The 12,095-nt window shown below is 35.9% G+C and overlaps 1 protein-coding gene and 1 long non-coding RNA gene across 2 annotated transcripts in view; one reads left to right on the plus strand and one right to left on the minus strand.

The window, feature by feature from the left end:
• Positions 1–7,183, minus strand: part of Fh (fumarate hydratase) — a 26,837-nt gene extending 19,654 nt beyond the window's left edge. The window contains exons 1-2 of the mRNA XM_015483536.2: positions 7,016–7,183; positions 2,027–2,161 (exon numbers count right to left, since the gene is read on the minus strand). Coding sequence (XP_015339022.1) covers positions 2,027–2,161; positions 7,016–7,141 — 261 coding nt within the window. The 5' untranslated portion in view covers positions 7,142–7,183. The remainder of the gene's footprint in view (positions 1–2,026; positions 2,162–7,015) is intronic.
• Positions 7,156–8,488, plus strand: LOC125618462. The gene is made up of 3 exons (XR_007349729.1): positions 7,156–7,292; positions 7,575–7,745; positions 7,880–8,488. It is a non-coding gene; the product is annotated as an uncharacterized LOC125618462 (long non-coding RNA).
• The last annotated feature ends 3,607 nt before the right edge of the window (positions 8,489–12,095 follow it).

Genomic DNA, 12,095 nt, shown 5'->3' on the forward strand with positions numbered 1-12,095 from the left:
CTAATACAAATTACTTCAGAAAACTTTAAAAGGATAAATTGAATAAATTTAGATGGGATTTCAATGAAAAAACTTGATTTCTGTCAGAGAATTGACCTATGAATTCTTACCAAAATTAGTAACATAGACTGGCACAGATCCCAAGTCAAGTTTGAAAGAACAGAAGGGAGAAAAGGAAGTGAGGAAGAGAACAATGAATTTATAAAACTATAGTTTTATAAATCTATAGTCCTTGATAGAGAATCAATGTGGAAAAAACAAAGAAAAGAACAAGATATATTAAACATATACACCTGAACCACAGTGATTATAAGCTGAGAAGCAAACAGAAAAGAAAAAATAAACGATTTTATTTTGAATTATAAATAACTAAAATTAAAACATGTTTTACTCAAACAAAATGGAGACAAATGGCTAACAACTGATTAGAAACTTAAAACATTTAAACATGAACAAACAATGTGTCAAATCACCACCTAATTATAACCAAATGCCAAATAACACTGACTATGTGAATGGACAGATTGACCCTAGTGTTAATGGACTCATAAAAATAAGACAAGGTTATAGTAGTGAAAGTTTTACTAAATACAATAAGATAAATTAGCACAGTACATCACGGGGGAGAAAAGAAGAATCATGATAATCTACTCATATTAGAAATTCATAATCTCATTACCTTTGGGCCTTTCTGCTAAGATCAAGTATAAAATCAATAATCTTTTTTGGGTTTGTTTTCCTCTTGGACCTCAGGTATAAAGAGATGGGGTTTAATCATACTATTAAGTTCAGGATACACAGAGTCTAACATTTAATAAAGTTCAGGAAATTAATATAGATGAGGTCATATGTGACTAAATTGATTCCCCAGGCAACAATCTCACAGACATATAATCTGAATGTCTGCCCTGTCTTCTAGAGTAAAAGCAGCAAACAGTGTACCCTTAAAACCACACAACTTGCTGATTAAAGCAGGATAATAAAAAAATCCCAGGTGTTGAATTATACAGGAATATTTCAGGGTTAGTTTCTATCTTTGCTACTCAAACACGGAGCCTGACCCTATTTACTTCATCACAAAACAGGCTATCCATGGCAATGATAAAAAAATTTCTTCAAAGATTTAGTCCCCTGTCACAAAATTCTAAAACCAAGTCAAGATTTGGTCTTGAAGGCTTAGTCATGAGTTAAAATATGGAAGTTAAAATTATTCAGGATAAAAAGTAGATTCAGAAGATAACTGGTAAACAATAGCTCACCGGATGAAGCCTGCTACTTCTAGGCTTACTAGCCTATCCTGCAATCCTGCATTGACTATTTTTCATACTCCGGTTGGACTCCATTAGGATATGTAATATATTTCATCAACTCTTTTCACACGTTAAAATCTCTGAAATCAAGATGCATCTCATAATCAATGACATATCACAACTTTCGCTTTTTCTTTTTTAGTGGTATAGCTGGTCCATCTTCTATTTGATGGCATCTCACATTTAATGAAATGTATTAGGAAGTTTTTTAATCATTTAATCATTTGGGTGGCATTGAACAAGTTTGTATTATCTATTAGCTGGAAATTGATGAGTAGTAATGTTTTAGGGTAAGTGTGTAATGGACACTTTTCTGAGAACAAAAATCAAGACACAAAGTATAAAATTAAAGAAAAACCCTGGTTTTACATCAGTAAAATGAAAAAAGAAATTGAATATTCAAATAAAAATTGTTTGCAAACTGTAAAATTCTAGCAAAAATCTATAAACATCCAGTAAAAATAAAAAGATAATCATTTAGTTCTATCAAGAATTTAAAATATTCAAAGTCATGGTTAAAAAATAATAGCATATTAAAACTTCAAAAAGTTATGTCATTTTAATGAAAGAAAACAAGTTTTTATTCATGAAGCCAGTTTTCTTAATAAACCTAAATTTAACTGTGTAAAATATTTATTTTTGAGGTAGAGTGATCCATTTGAATATAGCCCCTAGTTCATCTAAAATAAGCCAACATTTTCACAAAAGCCACTTACTGGCATGCGTTCTGTCACACCTCCAATCTTAAAGTTCATTGTAGATCTCACAGTCTGGGCGCCATAATATTTATCATTTGGGACTTTCAGTTCACCAAAGGTATCATATTCAATTCGGAAGGAATTTTGGCTTGCCTAAAAGACAAGGAGAAGATGCTGTTACAACCTGAAAGAAACCCAGTATCAAAAGCAATAGCATCTTATGAGCTATAAGGAAAAAGAATAGAAGTAGCACATAATTTTGACCATAAATTTTGTTTGTATTCTCATTCCGCTCCCTGCTTTCAGATCTTTCCTTGAGAAATTGATAAAGTATTAATGCAGATGTTAAGGACAGACTACAGAATTCAAATACTATGCAGATGACAAATACAAGAAAAATCTTTGAACTACAGCAGTAATCTTTTCCACTTAGCAGTGTGCCTACTGTGTACTGGTCAAGATTTGGCTAATTCGAACCTAATCTAATTTAATGTTCGTTTCACTGGAACTTTTGCAAAATAACAGTTTGAAATTTGTAAACATATTTTTAAAAAGCTCAGATATGGTCTACAAACACTATGTATGAGCATAGTATAACAAATAGTTCAGACCTTGCAATCAGACAGCTCACCACTTAGTAGCTGTGTCACCTTCTCCAAGTCAGCTTTTCTCATTTATAAATCATAATAAATGTACACCCAAGGAGAGATGAGCTATGTCAGTTCAATTAGGTGGACATCATTATATACCAACTTGTCTCCCACCCTGTAAACCATATGCACAAATATAAATATTTTACACTGCAGTCTTTGTTTTGGATACTAAAGGCAGAAATCTTTGTATGTTAAAAGATACTTTGAAACAATAACATTAGCAATGACAACAGCACCAGCCAAGAAAACTGAGGTCCTTCTTTCTCTTCATTATCTTGTTAAAAAAGAGCACCAAAAGGCTGGCTCTAGAGAAGGTAAACTGGTTTTCATCATTGGTTTGTGAAATCTGGTTTGATTTCTTAAATTTATATCATCATTTTTTTTGTGTTCAAAATTATATTTTCATCATAAAACAGACATTGTCCCCTAAAAACAGGTTATTGTGATAAAATTCAGAACCATTCATAGTTACTCAGAAAGATTTAGGTGAATGAGTTTCAGTTCTGTTCTTCAGTTTAAACCTTTGTGTAATTACAAATCAAGAAATAATAGTCTCAATCATATCTTAGGATTTTGACACCAATCAATCATTAAGAAAGTACAGAAGTCATTTGTGGCTGAAATCCCAATCTCAGCAAATACTTCAAAAAATACACTTCTTTATAATAATTTTAAAATCCCAAATATGCAAAAAGAACAAACACTGGGTCCAGGGAAGTGGCTCAGTGGTAGAATGCTTGCCCAACAATGCACAAAGCCCAGCACCACAAAGTTTGCAGTAGCTTAGTTAGCTAGTAACAAACTATCCTGAAAACCAAAGAGTTCTCTGTATTTAACCCAAGAGAATATATAGGTTGTACAAACAGGTAAGACAGAAACAGAAGCAGTGCTGCAAAACATTATTGAGGCTATGTACAACAAACCTAAAAAGAGGGTTGAATCCAATGCATAACAGAAAGATAGAGTGTGTCTTACAAAAATGATGCCTGTATGGATATATGTTTCCTGGGGTATGACTACTCTAACTGTATTTCAATGATCTGAATATGTTATTTTGAAAGGTAGAAGAACCTCCTGAAGGGAACAGCAGGATGTATGTGATATTCCACTTAAGAAACCACTGGTTCACACTAAGAAAATTAGAAAGATGAGGTCATTTATATTCTATCAGAAAGTTGCACTAAGTACCAGGAATTAGCAAAAACCGTCAGAGGAGGTGATACCTATGTGGGTGATACCTAGAATCTGTTAGATAAGCACACATATAAATAGAGGAACACTGAACTTGGTTAAGGTAATTACAAAGTTTCTTCAAACATTTTTTTTTAATGAAGAAAAAACCTTTATATCATGATTCAGTATATAAACATATATGCACACAAACCTGAAATAAAAATTCCATGAAACAATTTATACCATGTACTCTTATTCTATCTTTTGTTACTCTATTAAAAAAATAAATAAAACCAATGCTGGGCTGGGGATGTGGCTCAAGTGTTAGCGCGCTCGCCTGGCATGCGTGCGGCCCGGGTTCGGTCCTTAGCACCACATACAAACAAAGATGCTGTGTCTGCCGAAAACTAAAAAAAAATAAATATTAAAAAATTTTTTTTCTCTCAAAAAAAATAAAAAAACCCAATGCTGGTTATTCACTCCCTATATTGATTTCACAAATTCCCGAGTTGACCTCAGGTTTGAAAAACACTTGTATGTTTTCAAAATCTTCTCATATTGTCACGTGTATAACCTGTTCCCAGTGGCCTGGGACTTAGAGAAAATTATCAACAATGAATGTCACCTCTAAAAATGCTTTTAGTTCACACAATATGAGCATTTTGGTCTTTTTGGAAACTGTCTTCATATGCCACAATTTAGAGAGCAGAATTTCAAGGAAAAGGCAGCTGCTTTAAGAATTAATGCCATGGGGCTGGGGATGTGGCTCAAGCGGTAGCGCGCTCGCCTGGCATGCGTGCGGCCCGGGTTCGATCCTCAGCACCACATACAAACAAAGATGTTGTGTCCGCCGAGAACTAAAAAATAAATATTAAAAAATTCTCTCTTTCTCTCTCTCTCCCCCACTCTTTCTTTAAAAAAAAAAAAAAAGAATTAATGCCATGATTTTAAGAATTAAACCAGTAAGGACAGGGCAAGCATAAAGGTGGGAATTTCCATTTGTTTCAGGGACATCCCTATTTATTTATATAAAACTACTTCCCTCCTGGGGAATGAGTGAGTGATGTGTCCAGCATTCACCACAATAGGATTGCTCTGCAGCCTAGAAATACCAAGTATTTGTTAACAGCCACTAACCCCAGTGACCTCAGGTTCTCCTCTCCAAATCTGCATGATAGGCTAAACAGAAAGGTCAGCCAAAAAATACAGACCCCTAAGGCCTGTAAGATGTCCCTACGCAAATTCATGGATAAAATTTAACTAACCCATGTTTATTTCATGAAAATAATGTAAAATGATTTTCAAGCTGGGTTTGGTGGCACTCGCCTATAATCCCAGTGCCTTGGGAGACTGAGGCACGAGGATCACAAGTTCAAAGCCAGCCTCAGCAACTAAGCAAGACTGTCTCAAAATAAATATTAAAAAGGGCTGAAGATATGACTCAGTGGTTGGTTAAACACCTCTAGGCTCAATTCCCAGTACAAAAAAAAAAAAAAAAAAAAAGAGGTGCGATTTATTCCTCATGCAAAAGGACTTAGTAGATAAAAACTAACTTCATTGTGTTGTTTTCAGATTCTTTGTGAAAGACTGTTTGGTCTTAAAACATAGAGGACCAAGTCTCAAAATAGGCAAATATACAGTAAGTGGTTTATTGATATTACATGGTAATACAAAATATTTATCTTTCAGACTTTATGGCCATCCTGAAAAATCATCAATGAAATGACCTTCAAAAAAATGGAGAACTTCCCCATCCACAAAGTAAGATCACAGCTGGTCTCCCTATTAAATATTCTCTCAAGACCTTTTTTCTCCTTTGTAGTATTAGAACTCTGGGGGAAAAAAATCTATCCCCATTACCACCCTAAAAGCAAGGTAGTGCTATTTTTGACACCTACTCTAAAAGGATATTCATAAGGTCTCCTGCTTCCTTTACATAAATTAAATAGTTAAGAAATGAATTTTTAAAAATTTAAAGATTCTAAAATGCACTAAAATTACTACAGCAGGTAGTTCCAGGAATACAAAAGCATCCTAGACTTTGTAGTTTTGGGTATAGTGATTCCATTGAAGCATCTTCCAGTTTATTGTCCAGGAAATATCTTGGCCCTAGATGAAGCATATTTAATGAATACTCACTACATGGTATTTTCCCATGTACAATCTTGCTGAATAGCTGTAATTACCTCAATTTTGTATACCTGTGGAAACAAGTGCAAAGACAATTTGCTCCAAGTCTTAACTTTTTGAGTAGTAGAGGATTTGTAATCACATCTGGGATTGCAAAGCACATGCTATCCTTTGGTGTAGTAAAGAACTGTACTCTTCTTAAAGCATTATTAATTTCTGGAACCTCCTAAATTATAATTAAATTCTGGAACTTTTCCTAGCCAAACAAAACAAAAAAAACCCAAACACGCACACACTCACGAATTTAATGTTTTTTAAAGGCTGAATTACTTCTAAGGTGACATTCTAACGATCAAAGAGCTCGTTAAAGTAAGCATGTCATACTCTGAACTTGGAACTTTTAAATTCCTTAGCTGCCTTTCTAAATCAAAAGTACTGATTCAGCTATAGTGAGGTCCTATCCCATCTCCTCAAACATGCTGTTCACGGATTTCTGGGTTTTACAAACATAATGGTTTCGGGAAACCTTATTAGCCTACAAATTTAACAATCGCAAGAGAAATATAATTTTAAGTTCCTAAGACTTCTACTCCTTTGGAGGGCCTGAGAGCAGTCCAAAGCACCCTTGCGGACCAAGAGGCCAAAGGATGAGCACAGAGCCAGTGTCAGCTAGCCCTCTCCCCGCATCCTCCTCCTAGCCCAGCATGGTCCACGAGGTAGCGCCGGGTCGGGACCCACGCAAAAATAGAGGGAAAGCAGCAAAGGCGACTGAGGCGTGGTACCCCCAAACGAGCCTGGGCTCGCCCGTTGGAGTTGAGGGTAAAAGCCACGCTGGCCCGGCAGAACCTCACCGCCAGGTCCCCGGGCCCTCGGGGGAAAGTTCCTTCCCCGCGCTGAAAAAGCGTCAGAGTGGGAGGCGGCCACGCTGGCGCGGGCGCAGAACCTGGCTTCCCGAGGCAACCCTCCCGCCAGCCCGCGGGCGTCCAGGCCGACTACAGCGCTGACTGAAGGTCACCGCTGCAAGGCCGACCCACGGGCCGCCTGCGCTCACCATTCGAGCGGCGTTCAGGGGCCGGAGTGGGAGGACGGCCACGCCACCCAAGCCAGGAGCTAAGGCAGCAGCTGGGTCCCGCAGGAAGCGACTAGACCGCGCGAGGAGCGGCAGGGTTCCATACATGGTTGCCGCCAGAGCGTGGGCGGAATTTCTGTGCGTCTGTGGCCACGCCTCCGCGCCTGCTGTCAGAGCCCAGTCTGCCCTCAGTCCTATCCAATCAGCAGCCTGAAGCCGAGTTGGTGGGGCGGGACTAATCGTGAATGGCCGGGACCGAGTGAGGAGGCGGGTTAACTTCCTTAGGGTTGTAGTGCAGATTTTTAAGCGTTTGGGTTTCTGGGAGCTTAGTGAGGGAGGAATTATGGGAAATGTGGTTCAGATGATTCTTTCAGCCAATTTGGTGGCTACGTGTGGCTGATAGAAGGCGAGAATTTTAGCTGATGAATCAGTTAATGTTTGGTTGATGCAATATCCTAGAAAGAAATATTTATTATTTTATTTATCGTCTATTCATTTATGACATGTTCTTCCTTTTGAAATTCATTTTCTATCCTTTCAGAACATATCTTCCTAACAGAAACTTTGGGAAAGTGCAGCACAATGTAGAGAATGAAATAACAATTATTCATAATCTCACCATTGAAAGTTCTCAATTTTTTAAAACTTTTCAATTTGGAGTCTCTACAGTTTCCCTTCTCTTAACATGCAACTCTCAGAACTCTTTTTAAAGGTAGGGTGGAAAATATCCACAATCACAGATTGGGCTTGGATTTTTTTGTTTGTTTGTTTGTTTTGTTTTGTATTTAGGTTCTCTATTTTTTGACTAATGTATACATCTGCAAATTAAGAAAGACATTGTTTTAGTCCCCAGGCACCCTGGACTACTCCTGTAATCTCAGCAGCTCCGGAGGCTGAGACAAGAGGATCATGAGTTCAAAGTCAGCCTCACTAGAAAGCGAAGTGCTAAGCAACTCAGTGAGCCCTGTCTCTAAATAAAATACAAAATAGGACTGGGGATGTGACTCAGTGGTCTAGTGCCCCTGAGTTTAATCCCTGGTACAACAAAAAAAAAAAAAATAGCACATATTGTTTTAACATAATAGATTGTGTCAAGAACTGAAATAAAATTACATCTAAATCACAATTTTATCTCTTCTCCTATTGCTTGGAACCAGATGTTGGTTAAAAAAGAAAAAGAACCATTGGATGATGTCCAGACGCCAAAAGTCTGAAATCTGCAAAACCAAGTTTATCAATCAGTGACTTCTGTCAAAGTTCTGGGTAACATTGTTTATATAATTTTGTGACTTAAGAATTTGACTTTCATATTTAAAATATAAAAATATGGGGCTGGGGATGTGGCTGAAGCGGTAACGCGCTGGCCTGGCATCTCAGGGCGCGGGGTTCAATCCTCAGCACCACATAAAATAAAATAAAGATGTTGTGTCCACCAAAAACTGAAAAATAAATATTTAAAAATCTCTCTCTCTATTCTCTCTCTCTATCTTAAAACAAAAAATTAAAATATAAAAATATAAATAAGAGACTGTAATAATTGAGTTACAATCAAAACACTCCCTAGAACCCATATAAATTCTTTATCTTTTTATCTCTTCCCTCTGTCAACTAATGATTTGAGAAATCACTAGAATATTTAATGAGGGTGAAACTAAGAATTATTTAGTTGTTAAAAGTTCAGAATTTAAAAATTGGAATTATAAAGAACAGTGTTAGCAAACACTGAGCCACTTAACCCAAATGTTTATATTTTCTACCATTAAAAGGCAAACAACACTTGCAAATTAATTGTGAAATGATATTATCTTTTTTGTTGGTTTGACATAAAGTCACAGGAAAAAATTACTATCAACTACTGTCATTTCCTAGGAAATGCTAATATTTTGGCTTAATTGTTTCATACCTTTGTAAAATAAAACATTACTAGTAATGGAACCATATTTTCTTTCCCATTTTTCCAGTAGCTCTCATTATTTTGACATGCATCCTTGCAGTTCACCTGTGTATTTTAAGTTTCACTTACTGGTATACAAAAAAAAAATGTTTTTAAATTTTTACTTTAAAGTTTTACTGTTCTGTAAGTGAATTCTATGTTTTTTTAGATGTAAGATGAAATCTCACTATGTTGAACATACTGACCTCAAACTAGAAATCCTCCTGCCTCAACTTCATGAGTAGCTAGGATCAAAGGCATAAGCCACCACACCTGGCTCCATGATCTTCTTAATTTAATCATGTTTTATTGTGTGGATATTAAATGTTTTATTTATTAGTTTCTTAATGAAGGACATTTTTTGCTATTATACACAATGCTTTAATGAACATAAATTTATGTTTTTTTCATAGACCACTTCTCTCTTCATTGGGTAATCTCTCTCTTTATTCCTATTGTTTCTATTGTTAAATTCTTCTTTAGATATTGATATTTCTATACTAGTTTTATATTGCTTAATTTTTGCCTGATGAACAGTGCCTGTCTTTATGCTAATGAACTGATGATACCAAACTTATTTTTCAAGCCTAGACTCCTCCTCTTAGTTCCAGAGTCACATATCCAATTGTATACTTAATAGCTCTATTTAGTTATCTAACTCAATACTCAGATTTCAATTATCCCGAATAATAAATCTTGATTGGCACCTCTTCCTCAGAAGAGATGACACACACTTGTAATCCCAGTCGTCTTGGAGCCTGAGGCAGGGAGGATTTCGAGTTCAAAGTCAGCTTTAGCAAAAGCCAGGTGCTAAGCAACTCAGACCCTGTCTCTAAATAAAATTCAAAATAGGGCTGAGGATGTGGCTCAGTGGTCAAGTTCCCCTGAGTTCAAAACTCTGGTACAAAAAAAAAAAATCTTATGAATCTTTCTTGATTTTTGAACACTGACCCCATTTCCCAAATACATACATATACTATGCAAATTTTACCAACAAATCCTGGCTATTTTACCTCAAAATTATATCCTTAGTCCATCCACTTTCTTCTCTGATTACTCTCACTGATTCCTATCTGTTAATCAAATAGCCAGGTAGTTTAATACATTAGTAAACATAAAAAAGAAGTAAGATATTTAGACAATGGTGGAGGGGCTGCTTCTTTAAGATAAGGTCAAAACATTGCATTTGAGCTAAGATCTAAAGGATGAGAGCCAGCCCAATAAAGATAAAAGAGCATTCTTGGCTGAGGCTACAAGTATAAAGAACCTGGTCAACTGAATAAACAATTATTGAGCAAGCCAAGTTCATCAGTGAGATGATATTCTGTCACTGTCAACAGTATGAAAATGACGAAAACAAGAGTAAACATTATGAATCCTCTACTAAATTGCATTTTTTGTATGTTTTTATCATTCCCAGTAAGGTTAATTTGTTAAATGTATAAATATATGTATACAGACATGGAAGAATTCAGTGACTGATGTAAAAGTAAGTTCCTCTTGGAATCATTCTGTTGTTATAAAGCACCTGTTTTAGGAATTAACAAATTACTGAATTCCAATTAAGACAACTTGTTTGCTGCTATTGTCACAGGTTACCCTGTATATTCCTAACTTGTCCTACAGCCTCAAGTTCTTCAGTCTCAGAGGATGGGAGAAAACTAAATGGTCAGTTCTGCTCCCCCCACCCCAAGAAGTCCTATAAAGAAAGGCAGAGTGGGGCTGGGGCTATAGCTCAGTGGTAGAGTGCCTGCCTTGCACGTGTGAGGCACTGGGTTTGATCCTCAGCGCCACATAAAAATAAATAAATAAATAAAGATATTGTGTCCACCTATAACTAAAAAAAAAGGGGGGGGGGGTGATCTTCACCTTCTGAGGTTCTTCCACTGTAATGCTTCCTGCATGACTTTTTAGAAAGAAGAGAGGACTAAATAGCCGGGGTCACCTTGTAACTTCATAATCATTAAACTTTGTTCAAACTTTTGCTGCCTTTTCTCTTAGCAAGTACTTCATGTTATCTTTCAGTTTCTGAAAGTCCTCAACTGTGTTCCACCCAGATTTGTTTTCTCTTGCCTAACAACATACAAAAAGTTAATTATTTCTTCTTATTCCAACCCATAGAACATCAACTCTAATGATTACATGTTCTACTTTATCAATTCAAACTTCATTTAAGAATTTTTTTTTTTTTTCAGTTCTGGGGCTCGAACCCAGGGCCTCATGCATTCCAGGCGAGTGCTCTATCACTGAGCCATATCCCAGTCCTCATTTAGGTTTGAATTATCAAAAACAAACAGAAAACAAGATGAGATTTGAAAATTGTTACCTCTGGAAAATAGTCATGTGTTACTGACTGGGAAAAATGAGACATAATAGCACAAAATATTTTTATCCATTCCAAGAGCAAACTTTAGTTCTTGTCTCAAAAATAGCCAGGACTTAGTACCAAAGTGACAGTCATTATCTATCAGCAGATTGTTTACAAAGTAGCTATATAGAATTGTATGATTCATTATAAATCTCTTTTATCTCAAGTATTTTCTAGATATGATATGATGTTTTGGCCAATAAGTAGTCTCAAATGGGCCATAAAGATTCCAAAGGAACAACTATTTCAGAGACAGATAAATTTCACTCATATTCCTCACTGAATCACCCACAGGCATATGGCAAAAACAAAAATAAATCATTTCTAAAGCTATATACCAGTGTCTTAAGCTTCAAAGTACCTACAGGTTTTTTTTTTTTTAAAAAAAAACATGTTTTTAAAAAGATTCATTTAGACAAGAAAATGTTTTTTTGAGCACTGCACTTAAAATACTGACATGGAAAGTAAATAACATGAGTATCTACAAGAAGATAAATAACCATCAAACAAACCCACTATAGGAATTCTCAGACACAGATCATAAGGCAATCATGTTTTTTATTTTAAGTAACAAACCACAAGATTGAGAATATTAGCAAGGATACAGAAAACTAAAAGCAATTTAGTATTTATAAAAAAGAACCAAATAAAAATACCAGGATTAAAATTTCTAAAAATCAAAATGAAGAACTGGGTTGGGGATGTAGCTCCATGGTAGAGCACTTGCCCTTCAGGTGAGAGGCCCTGAGTTTGATCCCCAG

The sequence above is a fragment of the Marmota marmota genome, unplaced genomic scaffold (genome assembly GCF_001458135.2).
Source record: "Marmota marmota marmota unplaced genomic scaffold, marMar, whole genome shotgun sequence".
Classification (NCBI taxonomy): domain Eukaryota; kingdom Metazoa; phylum Chordata; class Mammalia; order Rodentia; family Sciuridae; genus Marmota; species Marmota marmota.